Source organism: Petromyzon marinus, chromosome 3 (genome assembly GCF_048934315.1).
Source record: "Petromyzon marinus isolate PM22_M1 ecotype Great Lakes invasive population chromosome 3, UKy_Petmar_22M1.pri1.0, whole genome shotgun sequence".
Taxonomy (NCBI): Eukaryota; Metazoa; Chordata; class Hyperoartia; order Petromyzontiformes; family Petromyzontidae; genus Petromyzon; species Petromyzon marinus.
The window spans coordinates 15,256,703-15,278,088 of record NC_133669.1 but is presented as its reverse complement, the minus strand read 5'-3'; the positions used below and the strand labels follow the sequence as shown (position 1 = coordinate 15,278,088).

Sequence of the window (21,386 nt, the reverse complement as noted above, 5' to 3'; positions counted from 1 at the left end):
AGATTTAGATCCATGAGCAGGATTTTAATTTGCATGCACAGATATACCTGGAGAGATAGTGTGTGTATATATATAGATCGTACGCAATCAACCATGTGTTAAGTTTTGTACGTGCTGTGTTGCTTGGTCCAAGGAGTAACACCGTCAATGATAGTGTTGAGCAGGCGGGGTTCGTCCACTAGGGGCGTTGGGGCGCCGCCAAGCTGCTGGAGATGGGAAATTATTTTTCTAATGTAAATGCTTTTCTTTAAATAGTTTTTGTTGAAATGATTCTTTCAACGTGAATTGTCTAATGAAGATCATATTTTAAGTTGTTCATATTAGAAACCGCTGGAACACCACAGTCTGATTTGTGTATCGGCATATAATGCATTGCACAACGCAATGCATTATATGCCGATACGGGTACCTGTGTTTGGATGCATACATATGCAAATATATAATTGCGTATGATTTGAAGTAATTTTAATCAATTCAACAGATTAAAGTAACGTGTATGCGAGTAAGGGTATATACACTGCGTGTGTGCACGTTGATAATTTTAACATTCTGCCAGCGGAGTGGAAATATGGGGCAGTGTTGACTTTAGTCTACAGGGCAAACACACTACACCCACAGTCTCTCTTAAATGCACACACATACTTAGCATACACACGCGACTCCACATACACACACACACACTCATATGCACGAACACATTTTTATGCACAGAGACTGCGCATGCCCACATACAATTGACGATGCACTCACATCGTTTACTGGACACAACACTTGACACACACCCTCAACATACACTTGCTTACATAAACAGTGAACATGTTAAACATACATGCCTATGTAACCACACACACTGTCATACAACACTCACACATACATACCCTTTATTATACACAACTACAGTACGCAGCCTTAACAGACTTGGGGCAAGTGCTGTTAAGCGAGGACCTATGAAGGCCGGCACGGCACACGAGGACGTGGGTGGCCAGCACCATGCCTGGCCGCCTTCGTCTCCATAGTGGGGATGTTTACACATTAAACCAGGTACTCATTTGAGGTTGAGTCAACGTAAGGGAGGCCCCAGGAGCAGTTCAGATAATCGTTACTGATGTTGGCTGGGAGTCACTCAGGTCGCCAGGTTCGCAGCGCAGTGTGCGAACCACTACACTACCACTCCCCACAATACGCATACACACATCCGCTCTCTCAGGCAAGATGATGCTGCAGCTGGTCTTCGGGTTAGGCTGCCTTTTTATTTCTCGTCACCCCTCATCGCTGCACATGGCAGGACACAGAAACATCTTACATGGCCACCACAAGCACGTTACAGAAGATGGTAGCAATGGTGAAGGTGATGGCAATGATGGTGGTTGCGAAGTTAATAGTGGGGGTGATGATGGTGATTGTAATGATGATGATGGTAGTTTAGATGGTGGTGGTGAAGATTATTGTGGCGATGGTGAACACAATGTGCGTTTTCGAATTTCCTCAATCAGTTGGTCCCGTGGAATGGAATCCTGAAAAGGGAAAAAGTTTACAAACGTTACATTAAATAAACAAAATAGACGCAACAAATGTTATAACCAATGACAGCACCATTATAATTATACACATAACGATGATAACAGCATCAGAAATGACAATGAATCAATGTGACCTGAAAAGTTTAGACAGTTTTGTCTGGTCAGAAAGAGCCCTTATTCTGTACAGTAACTCGAGCGCTTTAACTGACTAATGGATACATTAAGTTTATTCTGTAAGAGATGGAGTGGTGAGGAGGAGGAATGAAGAGGTGACCTCATTGCGGGTGAGCACAGTGCGGAGTTTCACGACCCCAGCCTCCAACTCGGCATGGCCGACGATGCAGACGAAGGGGATTTTCATCTCCTCGCAGACCTGCAGCTGAGACAGCAGCTTGGGGTTCCGCTTGTAGGACATCTCCGCCTGGGCACCATCAACAGCCAACATCACCATCGTCATCAGCATCAACACCAGCACAAAGAACACCAACAAATGCACATCATCACCACCATCATATATGTAGAGATCATGAAGGTATGAATGTAATTCAAGCCGATTAGTGTCTTGAGAATGCGCGAGTATGAGTTTGCTTCATGTGTGTGTGGATATATGCGTGCATGTGTGTGTACGAGTGTCCTGTGTGGGTCTGTGAGTGCGAATGCTACATGTTTATGACAAGTTTTTCCATGTGTGCCTGTCTGCATGAAAGTCTACGTGCTTGTGTGTTCGTGTAGTGTGTGGCATGTGTCCCATATGTTCGAGTGTGTGTGCAATGTATGCGTGCGCGTTATGTCTATGAGCTGTATGTCATATACATGTGTGCACAATGTATAAGCATATATAATAGCATCGAAATTGTAAACATAACATATAATTGATACATTATTATATGAGTAATTAATATGCAATTGTACATTAACATACTATTATTAAATCATACATTCTAATGTAACCATTACAGCTATGTGAACCCAGTGCTTGGCTGTGCATTGACTGGTGTGATTGACTAATTCTCCAATAGTTGGGAGGCAAAGGTCTGTATACACATTCATCTGTGAAATGAGGGTTTGGTTGAGCCCCATCCATTCTTGAAGTTACAAGAATGGAATGGGTGGCTGGCCAGAGAAGACTTTTCACAGCCTCGTAGTGACCCAGGTAATATATCTCTGTCAATACTGTGGGACACTGCCAGGCCATAGTACAATGTGCACGTGTCCAGCCCGTGCACAACATTATGTAGATGTTTTAAGAACGCGTCCATAGGCGGCACTGATGTAGGGGTGTTGTGGGAAGATAACACACAATCACACCATGGTGGCTACAACCACATCCACTATAGCCCCACCCTCAGTGGTGTATGGGTATAAACGGCGGGGAGCCAGAGAGTTCGGGGCAGTGTGTTGGGGCCAAGAATGAAGAACCAGTGAAGAAGGAAGGCCAGCTAGATAGACCCTGGGACTTCCCTTACCGCTGTCCTTTTGAGGGCCGGCAGGGTAAGCCAGTGGTGCGGCCCCAGAGCCAGAGCCCTTTTAAGGGTCGGTCTGGTTGGTGGGGTGCCGTGATCTGTGCTTGACCAGGGCCAGATCAGAGAGCCTCCTCTAGCGCCTGGGAGCACAGGAATTAGGCTAGATAGTCTAGGGGGTGTCTCAGCATGAATACGGGTGAAGGGGCCGTTACCCCTTCCAGTGTAACCCTTGTTAAGCTTGAATAAACAGTACTGCCTCTACTCTACCGTCTCTGTCCCGTGAACCCACTACACAAGGGTGGGACTAAGCAGTCACCCATACAGTGAGGGAAAAAAGTATTTGATCCCCTGCTGATTTTGTACGTTTGCCCACTGACAAAGAAATGATCAGTCTATAATTTTAATGGTAGGTTTATTTGAACAGTGAGAGACAGAATAACAAAAAATCCAGAAAAAACACGTCAAAAATGTTATAAATTGATTTGCATTTTAATGAGGGAAATAAGTATTTGACCTCTCTGCAAAACATGAATTAATACTTGGTGGCAAAACCCTTGTTGGCAATCACAGAGGTCAGACGTTTCTTGTAGTTGGCCACCAGGTTTGCACACACCTCAGGAGGGATTTTGTCCAACTCCTCTTTGCAGATCTTCTCAAAGTCATTAAGGTTTCGAGGCTGACGTTTGGCAACTCGAACCTTCAGCTCCCTCCACAGATTTTCTATGGGATTGTCTGGAGACTGGCTAGGCCACTTCAGGACCTTAATGTGCTTCTTCTTGAGCCACTCCTTTGTTGCCTTGGCCGTGTGTTTTTGGGTCATTGTCATACTGGAATACCCATCCACGACCCATTTTCAATGCCCTGGCTGAGGGAAGGAGGTTCTCACCCAAGATTTGACGGTACATGGCCCCGTCCATCGTCCCTTTGATGCGGTGAAGTTGTCCTGTCCCCTTAGCAGAAAAACACCCCCAAAGCATAATGCTTCCACCTCCATGTTTGACGGTGGGGATGGTGTTCTTGGGGTCATAGGCAGCATTCCTCCTCCTCCAAACACGGCGAGTTGAGTTGATGCCAAAGAGCTCCATTTTGGTCTCATCTCACCGCAACACTTTCACCCAGTTGTCCTCTGAATCATTCAGATGTTCATTGGCAAACTTCAGACGGGCATGTATATGTGCTTTCTTGAGCAGGGGGACCTTGTGGGCGCTGCAGGATTTCAGTCCTTCACGGCGTAGTGTGTTACCAATTGTTTTCTTGGTGACTATGGTCCCAGCTGCCTTGAGTTCATTGACAAGATCCTCCCGTGTAGTTCTGGGCTGATTCCTCACCGTTCTCATGTTCATTGCAACTCCACGAGGTGAGATCTTGCATGGAGCCCCAGGCCGAGGGAGATTGACAGTTCTTTTGTGTTTCTTGCATTTGCGAATAATCACACCAACTGTTGTCACCTTCTCACCAAGCTGCTTGGCAATGGTCTTGTAGCCCATTCCAGCCTTGTGTAGGTCTACAATCTTGTCCCTGACATCCTTGGAGAGCTCTTTGGTCTTGGCCATGGTGGAGAGTTTGGAATCTGATTGATTGATTGCTTCTGTGGACAGGTGTCTTTTATACAGGTAATGAGCTGAGATTAGGAGCACACTCTTAAAGGGAGTGCTCCTAATCTCAGCTCGTTACCTGTATAAAAGACACCTGGGAGCCAGAAATCTTTCTGATTGAGAAGGGGTCAACTACTTATTTCCCTCATTAAAATGCAAATCAATGTATAACATTTTTGACATGCGTTTTTCTGGATTTTCTTGTTTCTCACTGTTCAAATAAACCTACCATTAAAATTATAGACTGATCATTTCTTTGTCAGTGGGCAAACGTACAAAATCAGCAGGGGATCAAATACTTTTTTCCCTCACTGTACCTCCATTGGCAACTGCATGTGTGTGCACATGCGTGTGTCGGGTGGTGGTGCATGCGTGTGTGTGTCGGGTGGTGGTGCATGCATGTGTGTGCACATGCGTGTGTTGGGTGGTGGTGCATGCGTGTGTGTGTTGGGTGGTGGTGCATGCGTGTGTGTGTCGGGTGGTGGTGCATGCGTGTGTGTGTCGGGTGGTGGTGCATGCATGCGTGTGTCGGGTGGTGGTGCATGCGTGTGTGTGTTGGGTGGTGGTGCATGCGTGTGTGTGTTGGGTGGTGGTGCATGCGTGTGTGTGTTGGGTGGTGGTGCCAGCGTGTGTGTGTTGGGTGGTGGTGCCAGCGTGTGTGTGTTGGGTGGTGGTGCATGCGTGTAATCCAGCACTGAGGTGGCGAGGGTTGGTGAATCGGACAAATGACAAATGCTGCAAATCGCCCTTCCCTTAGGCATTGAGGTGCTATACCCTGGCTTGCCATCTCTCTCTTCTGGACGAGTGTTGCCCCTCATATACATGGTTTCTCCGAGAGCTTTGGCTTCCTCCCACATGTAGAAACACTCACTAAATGGCTGAAAATATATTAATATATAGAGAACTGCAGAAGAAATGTTTTGGTGCTGGCTTCCAGTTCGTGTGTGGTTCTTCAGCGATTGTGAAAATAAATTTGCATGAATGACGCGATATAAAACTAACTGTGAGATAATCATTTTGTTTATATTAAGTGTGTGCGCGCACGTGCTTGTGTACGCATGTGCGTTCGTGCACACCTTGATGCCGGCACCCCACAGCTCCGTGATGAGCTTGAGCCGTTCCTCCAGCAAATCCTTCTGTGCCGACGCCACCAGCACCTGCGTCTCGGTCGTGCGCACATCTGTTTGCTTCGCCTGTAAATGTACGCACACACGTTATCTATATAAACATACATGCGTTGTACATACAAATGCATACTTAACACAACGCACATACACGAGTATAAATGTATAAATGGAGACAAAGATCCCCCACCAACTTGGCCGTGGAAAGTGCTGCAAGGGCGCAACCATTAAGGCCGGCAGGGAATACAGCATAGCACATTTATAGAGCATTAAGTTCAAAAGCCGTGCTTCAATTTGTGCATGTAAGAATAATTGATTAACTATTGCAAATTATATGATGCTATATTTAGGTTATAGCATGAACAAAAATCTATTTATAGAGTTGCAAACAAAGGAATCATTACACATACCGACTAGTTATGACAATACTTTCCTTTAAGAAGCGATTCCAACTTTTATGTTATGGAATTCACTGCACTATCGGCAAGCACTTAACATGAAGGTCAAAAGCTTCTCTTCCGTTTTCTCCTTATGCAAACGAGAGCAGTGAGTGGTAGTGCGAGTGTGCAGTGAGTGGTAGTGCGAGCGTGCAGTGAGTGGTAGTGCGAGCGTGCAATGAGTGGTAGTGCGAGTGTGCAGTGAGTGGTAGTGCGAGCGTGCAGTGAGTGGTAGTGCGAGTGTGCAGTGAGTGGTAGTGCGAGCGTGCAGTGAGTGGTAGTGCGAGCGTGCAGTGAGTGGTAGTGCGAGCGTGCAGTGAGTGGTAGTGCGAGCGTGCAGTGAGTGGTAGTGCGAGTGTGCAGTGAGTGGTAGTGCGAGCGTGCAGTGAGTGGTAGTGCGAGTGTGCAGTGAGTGGTAGTGCGAGTGTGCAGTGAGTGGTAGTGCGAGCGTGCAGTGAGTGGTAGTGCGAGCGTGCAGTGAGTGGTAGTGCGAGTGTGCAGTGAGTGGTAGTGCGAGTGTGCAGTGAGTGGTAGTGCGAGTGTGCAGTGAGTGGTAGTGCGAGCGTGCAGTGAGTGGTAGTGCGAGCGTGCAGTGAGTGGTAGTGTGAGTGTGCAGTGAGTGGTAGTGCGAGTGTGCAGTGAGTGGTAGTGCGAGCGTGCAGTGAGTGGTAGTGCGAGCGTGCAGTGAGTGGTAGTGCGAGTGTGCAGTGAGTGGTAGTGCGAGTGTGCAGTGAGTGGTAGTGCGAGCGTGCAGTGAGTGGTAGTGCGAGCCTGCAGCGAGTGGTAGTACGAGCGTGCAGTGTGACAGCGCCAGGATTGTGGAGCCGGCACCTCGAGGATGGAGAAGATGCGCTCGATGCCGAGGGAGACGCCCACGCAGGGCACGCGCCGCCCCCGGGGGTCAAACATCCCCACAAGGCCGTCGTAGCGCCCCCCCCCGGCCACACTGCCCACGCCCCCCTCGCCCCCTTCCTCCCCGGTCTGGGGGTCACCTCCGCTCAGCAGCACGGCCTCGTAGATCACGCCCGTGTAATAGTCAAGTCCTCGCGCCAGGCTCAGGTCAAATCTCACCTGCGGCACCGCATAGGGGACCGGGGAGAGGGTAACAGGGGAGGGGTCAGGCAAGGGTTCGTGACATGCAATCGTGGGTAGTGAGTAACTTGAGAGTTGTGAGGTTCATAAGAGCTAATAGTGTTGTGTCAATAGTGAGAAACATAAATCATGAGTGTCGAAAGTGTCGTGAGGGTTGATTGAGTGTCGTATCAGTTGCGTGTCTCGGCTGTCATCACAGTTGATAGTGATTATCGTGTCGGTAGCAATAATCGTGAGCGAGTGTCAGGCTCCCCACCTGCTGCGTGATGCCCATGATCTGCAGGAAGCCCAGCAGCAGGCGCATGTCAGTCAAGCCGGCCTTGCAGGCGGCATTGGGGCCCAACACGGAGTCCTGCAGCAGCTCCTCCACCAGGGCCTGGCCACCTGCAACCCCCCCACCCCCATACACATACAGCGCGTGTACGCATGCCCATGCTGGTGGTGATAACGCTGACCACCGTGGTGGTGGTGGTGGTGGTGGAATTGGTGGCGGTAGTAGTAGCGTCGATGGTGTTGATGAATGTAATAGTGATGGCGGTGGTGACACTGGTGGTGGAGGTGACTGACGGTCATGGTGTTATTGATATATTGCTTTTGATGGAATTAGTGATTGTGATCACAGTGTCAATGGTGGTGGTGGTGACGATGGTGGTGTTAATAACTGTGGTGGTAGCAATGGTGATGTTCGCAGTGCTGTCCAAGGTGATGGGGGTAGTTGTGTTGATGGTGGTAGGTGGAGAGCAGTAGTGCAGCGGTAAGCAAGCTGCGCTATAAACTCGGCGGCCTCGGTTCTGTTCCTGCTCATGGCCAACACCAGTGACGATTATCTGGGCCTCCCCTAGGTCGACTCAGCCTCAAATGAGTGCCTGGGAGACAAAGGGGGCCAGGCTTGGTGCTGACCACCCACCCACCGCCTTGTGTACCATGCTGGCCCTTCATCGGTGCTCGCTAACAGCACTAGCTCCTACAGTCTGCTAAGGCTATACGAGTGATCTTTGATAGTTGTAGATATGGTGATCGTGGTAATTATCGTGGTGGTTGTGTTGGTTAAAGTGGTCGTTGTGGTGGCGGCATTACCGTGCTTCTGGACGTACTGCCCAATGCGATCGGCCACCTCCGGGTCGAGCCCCTTCTCCCCGACCATCTCGGCTCGCACGTCACTCCACGGGGTCTGTCAGGAAACGGAATCGCGTGTTAATCACGTACGGGACCGCACATCTAACAACGCACCGATTCATCCATTACAATAAATTCTGATGCACACTATACGCATATAACTGTACAATTGAATTGGTAATTTTTTTGTAATAGTAATAGGTTTTTACCCTTTTATCTGGCACCAAAACTGACACCTTTATACAAGGGATCATGTTTGCAATAACCACAACACAAGCAGTCAAAATGCAAACAAAAAGAGACAACTCTGATAATAATAATATTGGCACTGTCCTTGAAATTGAATGGTCCACACCCGAGACGGCTTTTCTTAGAGCCTAGTCTCCACTGGTGTTGGACCAGATGACGCCAAAAGGCGTACAACTCAAAAACAGCGCAATTTTATGTTCCCTCGATTCTCTCCAATCATACACTTTTTTGTTCATTTCAACACAGACTTCCTCATTGTAAATTGTCGAGCAGCGCCTGCCTTTTTTCAACCTCTTGGCCTATTCCCCTGTATCTTTCTGGAGTTTTCTTCAGCAAGCCTTAACGTCTGACAATTAGCTTCATATGTATGTGTCACCTTCTCTGAATTGTTACAATTAGGACTGCCCTGCTCCTAATCCTACATGACTCTTTCTTTCCTCCCAGTGGTTTTCTCCTTTTGATGTTCTCAATGTTACTGGTTTCCACTTTCAATTACTTGAGTCATACATAAGTAAGAATATGTTATACGGTTTCCTATTGCCATCCTCAACAGTCAATTTTAGGTGACACTGCACCAGATGCAATTTATAGGTTTACCTCAGACTAACAACACACATTAATAAAATGCTAATGATTCACTACCCCTGGAGCACACACACACCTCCGTTTAGCACGGTTGGCTGCGTAAGGTGCAAAAGAAGTTCAACATACACACAAACACTAATAACACATTTCACACAAGCTAATGTGGTAGATACACCATTGTGAATCACATTTATCATTGAATCTTGGGTTCCATTGAATGATCTGGCCAAATGTATTTGATTGAAACCCTCATCCACCCCAACAGCCAAACGATTTGGATGGTCACATCTACAAGCATTTACCACTCCAATTATTTTATTTTTATCTCACCGGTAAGTTGAATCTTTTTTTTGTCACATGTTAAGTGAATCACGTTAATGACACATGAACGACTATTGAACCTAACACACACACGTGACTGACACGCGAAGGACATGCATGTTAACCGCACGCCCGCGGCCAGCCCGGCTGCACCAGCACCTTGTCCAGCTTGTCGACGGACGAGCAGATGGTGCGGAACTTCTCAGAGGGCACGCCACACGCCTCGAACATCCCGTCCAGGATGCGCCGATCATTCACCTGCACCACAACCGCGACACAATGACACAAATATCAACGCATGACTCTCTTTCGATACAGGGTGGTATTGTAAGCTTAGGGATTGCACTTTGATAGTTCTATGTTTATTATGGCCTCAAAACGCGCAACAGAGTTGAGTTTGGTTAGTACTTTGGGCTGCAAAGTGGCCAGGAGATGGCAGCACAAGTGTTTTCCCTTCCGACATGTGGGTTTTCTCTACGCTACACACTCATTAACACAACTGCCTAAACATCTCAACACATAACCCCTTGAAAAAATGTAATCTTTAGGACTTATCGTCAGTTTCAGCCATGGGCCATCATGCCTTATAGGTGCGATACAATTAATGTCTCTAATTTGCATACGGTACATGATCCATGTGTTCCCATGCCTGTCTCTAAGTATAATCCCAAGCATGTACCACTCCCATGATTCTTTACACATTTTTCAGCTTTTGTTCCAATTTTTTCTTGACATTGTTCATCTTTCCAATTAATGTGGCAGAGCAGGTAATACAGACTCGTAAGTTCATACTCACATTATAAGTAGCACACACTGAGATGTGTGCTACGTAGCTATAATAATTACGTGTAGCTATAATCCAATCATTTGTTTAAGTTCCATCTTCCTTTAAGAAATAGGAGCAGAGTTAAGATGAAGGTGCTGTCGTACCAGACAGGTGTTACATCAATAGATGAGGAATAGATTAATATAGATGGGGCTGTGTTAGTGAAGGGGGCTGTTGAAAAAGCATATGTTCCTACCTTGATAATGAAGTCACCAATATTGAGCTCTGTCAGGATTTCATGGACGATCTTCAGGCATTCGGCATCCGGAATCATAGGGTCGTATTGTCCAGCAATATCAAAATCCTACAACAGATGCAGACACATTCGTGTATATTGTTTACACACAAGCACATGAGTGCACATATAGCCACATGTTCACAAAACCCACAGGGGAGCGGCATAGCTGGAAGGCGGCCATCTTACCCACACAGCACTTACATAAGAACAAACACATCCAATGACAAATACAGAATGTTAATCGAGCATAAGTGGGTGGTGTGGCCAAAGTCTCACCATAATATGCACAATGGACCGGTTCATTTAAAAGAAGAGTTGATCTCACAGACGAAGACACATCGACATGCTGTACTCGCACAATGCACTCACACACTGGTAGAACTCGCGGTAGCGTCCACGCGTCATGGCCGGGTTGTCACGGCGATACACCTTGCCCACATGGTAGCGCTTGATGTTCGTCACCTTGTTCATGGCCAGGTAACGGGCAAACGGGACCTTGTAGACACCTTGTTAAGGGATAATAGTTCAAACACCTAAATAAAGAACAAGGCTTTAAATACCTCGAAAGAGGACAAAACCTCACTGGTCGATTAATGTCTAGCATTTGTAATGAGTGAACAGACATATATTTGAATGTAGTGTAAGGATACAGTTAGGTCGTATCGCAGAGAAAGTAGTTCCCCTCCCTGATCCTTGAGATCATAAATCAACTTCGAGTCTTCTCCGTACTTTCCCGTAAGGGTCTCCTACACACAGCACACACATATCCGACTTAATTTCTAAACATGTAACAAGATTCAATGATTTATCACTATATGGGGTTTCCCAACATGATTACAAATGTATTCTTTTTTGTATTAGTTTGATCGTCTGTTGTATTTTTTTCACGATCTGCCTCATTTGTACAGATTTATTTGATAAGTATAACATTATATTCTTAGCTCTTTCGGTAAAGTCACGTTGAAGGGAAACAATAAAGTAATAAAATATTATTTTATTGTGAGAATTTTTATTGTTTTATATATATTTTATTGTTTCCCTTCAACGTGACTTTACCGAAAGAGCTAAGAATATGAATTACTGCAGTCACGAAAGCTTTAAATCAAAGTATAACATTGGTATTTTATTTGCATGATCATTTTTTAAATTGTTATTCATCAATGCTCATGTGCGATTGACATGGATTCTTACACTTAACAATTCGGCACGTGAATTGTGAGTGCAGGAATGCACATTAATCAACGAATAAATGCTTACATGACTGTTACTTTCCCTTTAACATTGGTCATTTCACGATGGTACCAGTGCCAGGATTGATGCACTGAAAAACTACATGGAGTGGTGAAGGCTCACTAACAGGTCACCAGGCAGCTCCATTTGCTGTGGCAAGGAATATGGGTGGGGTGGTAAAGCTTAGCTGGTGAAATTCAAAGCAGGTGTGTTATTTATGGAGTGGATCTTGAATTTTTTTTTTATTATAAGCCAATCAACATTAATAGCAAAAAAACATTCAGCTAAAGGAAAAGTCGCTGTTAGTAGTGAGCCCGTAAATGGGGCAATAGCAGTAGGGCTTGCCTCGTAATGGCTGCTGTAAACCCCCCAGGGAGCGCAGCATTGACGGGGCACCTGCTCAGTATGCGGCGACATTCTCATCCTCCCAACAGCAACAGAGGAGACCGTCACCGAGTCCCCAGGTGAAGTCTGCACACCTGATGGTGCCACAGCAGAAGCGGCTCATTCCTGTCCTAAGGTGGTGTGAGAGATCTCAGCTCATGTTCCCTTGGCCTAGTGATCAGGTGGAAGTTGGTGGGGCTCTATATGACTCACTAGAAGCTCAATTTTTAATTCCATGGACTGGCGATGGATCAGTGATGCCCATACACGCCCGTTACCTTGAGCTCAAAAACGGGTGTGTCGATGGTCTCAGCCCCATGGCGTTTGAAGGTGTCCACGATGACCTTGAAGGCTGCTTCACGGATGGCCATTTGGCGGGGCCCATAGTCCCGCGTTCCCTACAGTAGGCCAACACACACACACAGACAAACGTGCCCGAAAATGGAGATGAGTGTCTATAACAGACCTGATGACGACCGCTTGTGTTGGTGTTCGAAACATCGTGAGTTTTTTTTGTATTATTTTCCATTTACGTGACTTTACCGAAAGAACCAAAGAAGAGAACAGACCTCTCAAGTTTGGACACATGCGATGCATCGGCTTGGCCAGAGGGTGGAGTGAAAATTACCAGATAGAGGTGGTGTGAGACTAGAAGACAGAGGTAAGTAAATGATTATGTACGCAATAACAAAAAAGAGTGTGAGAAGAATGGTAAACTCGCGAGACTAGAGGTTTGCCATATTCATGCATCAGAGCACGTAATATCCTTTATATACACGAAAATATATCAATATTTTTAGGATGGTTCCTGCATTGTAATGTTTTCCCAATTCCATTAATGGTAATTTGATAAGAGCGCATGTGCAGATGGTTTCATAAATGATTTCAGCATAGGCAATGACCCTACCAAAAATGTTTTTTGTGGGATGTAATCATGTTATATTAACCACCCTTTTGCCTGTAAACTCTAGATTAATAGTCTGCAGCACGGTACTCCCATTCTCTACCTGCTCGTGAAGTGCGCGTGCCTGCTCCACATAACTATTCTTCATTTTGCCACCTCCGGCCTAGACTTTATGCCTCATCACTCAGGCTACAATTATTGCATGGAGGTCACGGAAATGGTGAATTTTAATCAAGTCAGTGAAATCATAGAAATGGCTATAGAAACTCATTATATTCACTCTTCCTTCATTTCCTTTCACAAATGGCGGGGTGGTGCCAGTGCCACTGAGGTCATGGAGGGGTAGGGAACACAGTGCTGTCCCAATGCAAGCCAGCCACCCCATTCTTTTTTATTCTTTTTCAAATAATTTCTATACCATTTGATTATAAATGCCCCAAAAAAATGTATGAGCAACTTAGCTTTTTTAAACGTTTAAATGGTTATTGTAATATTTCTTTACACATGTTTATTTGAAAACAATCATTTGTTTCGGCACTGCTGTATGTTATACCGTGACCTGTGAATTATCATTTTTCCCTCACACCACAGCCATTAACTTTACTAAATATAACCAAGTCACCTGTCACAACCTTCCCTCATCACCTACCTTGGAATTTACGAACAGAATTATTACAGAAAGCAGCCAAATAAACCGTAAACAATCATAGCAAAATCGATCCTCCCTTCGTACCTTTGGGGTTTTGAGCACAAATGTGTGCTTTCCTTCCTCCAGGCCCAGCTGCTCCTTCAGGGAGAGAAGTTTTTTTACTTCTTCTGAAATCTGCAAAACAACAATAACAAAAATACTACTAGTTAGTTTTTAGGGCTTGCCTGGCGACAGCTACCATTGTATTGGAAACGGTTTGAGCAGCAGTAAAACAAACACATAGGGTTAAAGTGATAGGATGCAAACCAAATCAGCTTGGAAAAAAAACAATTGAGAAGTTTTATTGAAGATAGGTTTACATTTTCAACTTAATTATTTAAATTTTACCAAAATGAATACCAACATACTATATTAGAATCTCCAATGGGTTGAAATGACAAAGCACGCATGAACGCGCATGCAACCCACGTTGGCAGTTGCATCATCTCTGAGGTGGGAGGGGACTGGTGAGTGGAACAGAAACCAAGAACCACGAGTGGCCCCTGGGGAAACTCTTGCCATGGAGAGCCAGCCTGGGCCCTAGAGGGCCGTAGGGGGGCCCAGCACAAAGTTAGCTCCACGGCACCACGACGCAATGCAGATTACAGAGCCATCCACGATTCCATGGTGAAAATTTGGAATCACGGTTCAATTCCAGAATCGAAATTTGTCAATGATGCAGAATGGACACTGGTAATGGCTACATGACTTCCAAATGAATTTATAGTTGGTCTACATTTGCCAGCTCAAAGAGAAAGACTGTAATGGTATCAATGTGGAATCTATGGTGTGTGAAACTATCAATCGGGAACGATATGAACCTGAAGAATATATTACGGCACGAGTCTGCAAAGCTGACAGCAATTTGAAAATAGACTTTGTGGCGGTGTTATCTTAAGAATCTTTCACGATCCCCATCGTGATGTGGAGTCTATGCGCCGTGTAGTATTCAGATCGGTAGATATCCCACAATTGTGCGATTCAAATAATCTCCACGGTAACACCTTGGCGTTTCCCATCTCGAGGCGTTTTCCTCGGTGAAATATCTTGATGCATAAAAACACAAGAGACACACGTCCACTTTGCAGCGATGTCAATCCACAGAGAGATGCAATAGGAATCGGAAGCTATCGATTACACCAAAGCTCAAATCGCGGGCGAGGGAAGTGAAACGTGGTCATGAAACGGTGCGTTCTTGTCCCGTGGCATCTACGGAATCTCGCCGGTTGTGTTAACACTTTGAGATTGAAATAAATCACCTTGAACAGACATTAAACAGGACGCGCACAGGTATCGGGTGGCCCACGCACGATTCAACCAGCGACAACACACAACATCTTAACTCACGACACTCACGTGCTCCCCACACAACATCTTAACTCACGACACTCACGTGCTCCCCACACAACATCTTAACACACGACACTCACGTACTCCCCACACAACATCTTAACACACGACACTCACGTACTCCCCACACAACATCTTAACACACGACACTCATGTACTCCCCACACAACATCTTAACACACAACACTCACGTACTCCCCATTCAACATCTTAACACACGACACTCACGTACTCCCCACACAACATCTTAACTCACGACACTCACGTACTCCCCATCCAACATCGATCGCTCAGGTTTAGATTTGAAGCTTTCGTGACTGCAGGAATCCATACTCTTTGTTTCTTTCGGTAAAGCTAAAAGAACCAAAGAGTATCACTACTCAGGTCACTGCTTGACAATAAGACTGTCCCCCCCCCCCGTCTCTCCAGTTCTCACCAGATTACACAATAATAAACTCGAAACTCTTTAAACACATACGCGGACTGTTACACGCTCAAACTTAATTCATTTAACCGGGTGAACACCCAAGATTCCAGGATAAGTCTCATTTGCAAGTGACCTGTTTCGTTAGAAACAATGACTCGTAACTCTTACACACAGATACACTCACAAACACACAGGCTGTTACACCCCCCACCCCCCATAGCCTTGACATGCTGTTAGCGAGCACCTATGAAGGCCGGCACGGCACACGAGGGGGTGGGGTGGTTAGCACCAAGCCCGGCCGCCTTTGTCTCCCCCAGTGACGATGTTTTTACGCACCGCACCAGGTACTCATTTGAGGCCGAATCGACCTAGGGGAGGCCCAGAACCGGTTCAGATAATCGTCACCCTCCGGTGTTGGTGGCCGTGAGCGGGAATCGACGAACTCGGGTGGCCGTGGATCGTAGCGCAGCGCGCTAACCGCTGCGCCACCGCTCCCCACCGACTGTAACACAAAAACGACGATCCGCGTATGGCCCTAAGCAGGCCGTTGGGACAAGTGGTGTTGGCGAGTGCCTATTGAGGCCGCTAAAGTGCACGAGGCGATGGGTGCTCAGCACCACGCCTGGCCGTCGTCACCCCCTTCCCCAGTGACGATGTAACATCGGAACGGGGACTCATTTAAAGATTGATTAGACCTAGGGAGGTAACACAAACGGTAACGCCATCAAAGCCGTACACAGACGCCACTAACATACTTACAGACAGTAACGCACTCAAAAGACTGTAACTATAAGACTGTAACAACACCCAAAGATACTGTAACACTTACATAGACTGTAACACACACGGACTAACACACACAGATTGTCACACACACGGACTTACAAACAGACTATCACACACACAGACTGTCACACACACACAGACTGTCACACACACACAGGCTGTCACACACACGGACTAACACATACAGACTGTCACACACACGGACTTACAAACACAAAGACTACCACACACACAGACTGTCACACACACACACACAGGCTGTCACACACACACGGACTGTCACACACACGGACTACCACACACGGACTGTCACACACACGGACTAACACACACAGACTAACACACACGGACTAACACAGACTAACACACGGACTAACACACACAGACTGTCACACACACGGACTAACAGACTGTCACACACACGGACTAACACACACGGACTACCACACACGGACTGTCACACACACACGGACTAACACACACAGACTGTCACACACACGGACTAACACACACAGACTAACACACACGGACTAACACAGACTAACACACACGGACTAACACACACAGACTGTCACACACACGGACTAACAGACTGTCACACACACGGACTAACACACACACAAACACACACAGACTGTCACACACACGGACTAACACATACAGACTGTCACACACGGACTAACACACACGGACTAACACACACGGACTAACACACACAGACTGTCACACACACGGACTAACACACACAGACTGTCACACACACGGACTAACACACACGAACTAACACACACGGACTAACACACAGTCAGACTGTCACACACACGGACTAACACACAGACTGTCACACACACGGACTAACACACACAGACTGTCACACACACAGACTGTCACACACACAGACTAACACACACACAGACTAACACACACACAGACTAACACACACACAGACTAACACACACACAGACTAACACACACACAGACTAACACACGGACTAACACACACACACTAACACACAGACTGTCACACACACACTAACACACAGACTGTCACACACACAGACTAACACACACACTGTCACACACACACAGACTAACACACACACAGACTAACACACAGACTAACACACACACAGACTAACACACAGACTAACACACACACATGAACTAACAAAGACAAAACAAAGATTCCCCATATAGCCTTAACAGACTGTAGGGGCAAGTGCTGTTAGCGAGCACCTATGAAGGCCGGAACGGTACACGAGGGGGTGGGTGGACAGCACCACGCCCGACCGCCTTTGTCTCCCCAGTGGCGATATTTACACACCGCACCAGGTACTCATTTTGAGGCTGAGTCGACCTAGGGGAGGCCCGGGACCGGTTCAGATAATCGTCACTGTTGTTGGCCGTGAGCGGGAATCGAACCGGGGTCGCCAGGTTCATAGCGCAGCGCGCTAACCGCTACACTATCGCTCCCCCACATGAACTAACACACAGACTAACACACACACATGAACTAACACTGTCACACACACACTAACACACACACACTAACACACACAGACTAACACACACACAGACTAACACACAGACTAACACACACAGACTAACACACACACAGACTAACACACACACAGACTAACACACAGACTAACACACACAGACTGTCACACACACAGACTGTCACACACACAGACTGTCACACACACAGACTAACACACACACAGACTAACACACAGACTAACACACACACACAGACTAACACACACACACAGACTAACACACACACACAGACTAACACACACACACAGACTAACACACACACACAGACTAACACACAGACTAACACACGGACTAACACACAGACTGTCACACACACACTAACACACACACACACACTAACACACACACACAGACTAACACACACACACAGACTAACACACACACACAGACTAACACACACACAGACTAACACACACAGACTAACACACACAGACTAACACACACACAGACTAACACACACAGACTAACACACACAGACTAACACACACACAGACTAACACACACAGACTAACACACACACAGACTAACACACACACAGACTAACACACACACAGACTAACACACACACAGACTAACACACACACAGACTAACACACACACAGACTAACACACACACAGACTAACACACACACACTAACACACACACACATTAACACACACAGACTAACACACACACAGACTAACACACACACAGACTAACACACACACAGACTAACACACACACAGACTAACACACACAGACTAACACACACACAGACTAACACACACACAGACTAACACACAGACTAACACACACACAGACTAACACACACATGAACTAACACACACATGAACTAACACACACAGACTAACACACACAGACTAACACACACACAGACTAACACACACAGACTAACACACACACAGACTAACACACACAGACTAACACACACAGACTAACACACACAGACTAACACACACACAGACTAACACACACAGACTAACACACACAGACTAACACACACACAGACTAACACACACAGACTAACACACACAGACTAACACACACACATTAACACACACACACATGAACTAACACACACACAGACTAACACACACAGACTAACACACAGACTAACACACACACATGAACTAACACACACACATGAACTAACACACACACAGACTAACACACACACATGAACTAACACAGTCACACACACGCGGTCTGTTACTCGGGCGCGCCGCATTTTCCCGGAGCCTTGGGCCCGAGCCAATCGCGAGGCGCGCGTTACGTCACGTGATCGAGCCCAGCCAATGGGCACGGCCGCGTGCCTCTCGACCAGGGCTGGGAAATGAAACGCGGCCCGGCGTGGAGGAGAGCCGCACCGTCTGGCCGCTCGCCTTCTCCGCCTTGAGCCTCCGCACCACCTCGCCCTGCGCCTTCACGGCGTCCGCCACCGCCGCCTTCTTCTCCTCGCAGCTGTCCGACATGACTCGCACGACGTTGCGACTCCCAGTGCCGGCTCCACGCGCGCCCAGCAGACACCACGGCACCGACTCCACCCCCTCCCCGACTCCACCCCCTCCCCGACTCCTCCCCCTCCCCGACTCCTCCCCTCCTATGCCGTCCCCCCCCCCCCGGCTGGGGCACAAAATAATAACAAAACTCAATACATTCGTCAATAGTTGGTCTGAGGTAAAAATATATGCGACATTTCAGAAAAAAACAGATCCATCGCCTGAAGCACGCCAACACCGACTATAATCACCCAGGAAAGTCCTTAACGCTCGTGAGGTCACTCCACGTCGACCAGCCCCCCTCATTCATAAACAAGCTACGTCCTCCACATGGACCCGCCCCTCATTAATAATCATGAGCGGGTGACGTCACGCTACATGAAGAACCCCCCTCATTAATAATCATGAACGAGTGACGTCACGCGACATGAAGAACCCCCCTAATTAATAATCATGAACAGGTGACGTCACGCTACATGAAGAACCCCCTCATTAATAATCATGAACGGGTGACGTCACGCTACATGAAGAGCCCTCATTAATAATCATGAACAGGTGACGTCACGCTACATGAAGAACCCCCCTCATTAATAATCATGAACAGGTGACGTCACGCTACATGAAGAACCCCCCTCATTAATAATCATGAACAGGTGACGTCACGCTACATGAAGAACCCCCCTCATTAATAATCATGAACAGGTGACGTCACGCTACATGAAGAACCCCCCTCATTAATAATCATGAACAGGTGACGTCACACTACATGAAGAACCCCCCTCATTAATAATCATGAACGGGTGACGTTACGCTACATGAAGAACCCCCCTCATTAATAATCATGAACAGGTGACGTCACGCTACATGAAGAACCCCCTCATTAATAATCATGAACGGGTGACGTCACGCTACATGAAGGACCCCCCTCATTAATAATCATGAACAGGTGACGTCCTCCAAATAGACACCGCCGCCATTATTATTACCGACTATAATGAGCCAAGAATGTCGTGGGCAACGCTCGTGACGTCACTCCATGTCGACCAGCCCCTATGATTATTATTCATGAGGTGACGTCCTCCAAATAGACACCCCCCCCACCATTAATAATAATTAGCGGGTGACGTTACGCCACATGGGGGGCGAGGCGCCTCCTCCCCCCTCCTCGGCGTGCGTCAACTCACAACCCTCACTACAAAGGCAGAACCCTCACGTCACGCGATCTCCTTAACGCTATTGTTGAGACATCAAAGTAAAAAGGACGTCATGATGAACAAGGGATTATAAACTTAAAATGATATAAGCCTGTGTCACCGCGCCCTTACAAATCGCACACGAATGGATGCAATGAATATCACGTCGCTTGCAAGTTTCAGATTTACTGCAATACACCCGTCCTTGGACAGGAAAAAAAGCTAGTAATATTATATATTTATTATCTTATGGGCAGGGTTATGTAATCTTATGCAAGAATATATTATTGAGTCGTAATGTTTGATAGAACTGGTTTAGTTTGGTGTCCTTCCCTCGCACCTTCGATTCGCACGGTAAGCTACATTATACACATCCAGTATAGTCATGCAGGTTGTTGACATGAGTGCTATTAGCACCCAAAGCATAGCATACGTGGCCATACAACATGCCCAACCACCATCTCTCATCGTTGTATTGTTTTAAAAAAAGGTTTGGGCAGGACACACATCCCCAGACAGCTGGTCAGCTCATATGCATGTGGGTGGATTTTATTATCAAAGGACAAGGGATGGCAATGGCTTTTTTGCCTGGTTTTTCCTTTGGGTAAATCCCTAGCAGCAACACTTTACGACTTGATATTATATTCTTTGGGTCGTTCAGTAAAATCACGTAGATATGTTCAAAGAAAACAACAAAAAAACTATGACGTTTTGATCGCAATAAATGGATATTCAGACGACACAATCCATAAAGCCATCACCCCAACCGTTGGGAAAGAACCATCTGAGGACCCAATC

The 21,386-nt window shown here is 46.6% G+C and overlaps 1 protein-coding gene across 1 annotated transcript; it reads right to left on the bottom strand.

The window, feature by feature from the left end:
• Nucleotides 1–1,230: 1,230 nt before the first annotated feature.
• Nucleotides 1,231–19,452, bottom strand: HARS1 (histidyl-tRNA synthetase 1). Its single transcript, XM_032975805.2, has 13 exons — nt 19,264–19,452; nt 13,818–13,907; nt 12,459–12,578; nt 11,217–11,312; nt 10,936–11,061; nt 10,525–10,632; nt 9,662–9,760; nt 8,309–8,402; nt 7,488–7,615; nt 6,971–7,210; nt 5,655–5,771; nt 1,795–1,941; nt 1,231–1,514 (listed from the first exon to the last, which is right to left on the bottom strand). The coding sequence occupies exons 1-13, from the start codon at nt 19,366–19,368 to the stop codon at nt 1,443–1,445; spliced, it is 1,542 nt and encodes a 513-aa protein (XP_032831696.2). The 5' UTR covers nt 19,369–19,452; the 3' UTR covers nt 1,231–1,442.
• Nucleotides 19,453–21,386: the final 1,934 nt, after the last annotated feature.

Coding starts and splice junctions, on each gene's coding strand:
- HARS1 (XM_032975805.2), bottom strand. CDS start 19,368: ATGTCGGACAGCTGCGAGGAGAAGAAGGCGGCGGTGGCGGACGCCGTG. Junction 11,062..11,216: donor CTCTGCGATACGACCTAACT/GTATCCTTACAC, acceptor GGTGTCTACAAG/GTCCCGTTTGCCCGTTACCT. Junction 8,403..9,661: donor CCGTCGACAAGCTGGACAAG/GTGCTGGTGCAG, acceptor GTTTCCTGACAG/ACCCCGTGGAGTGACGTGCG.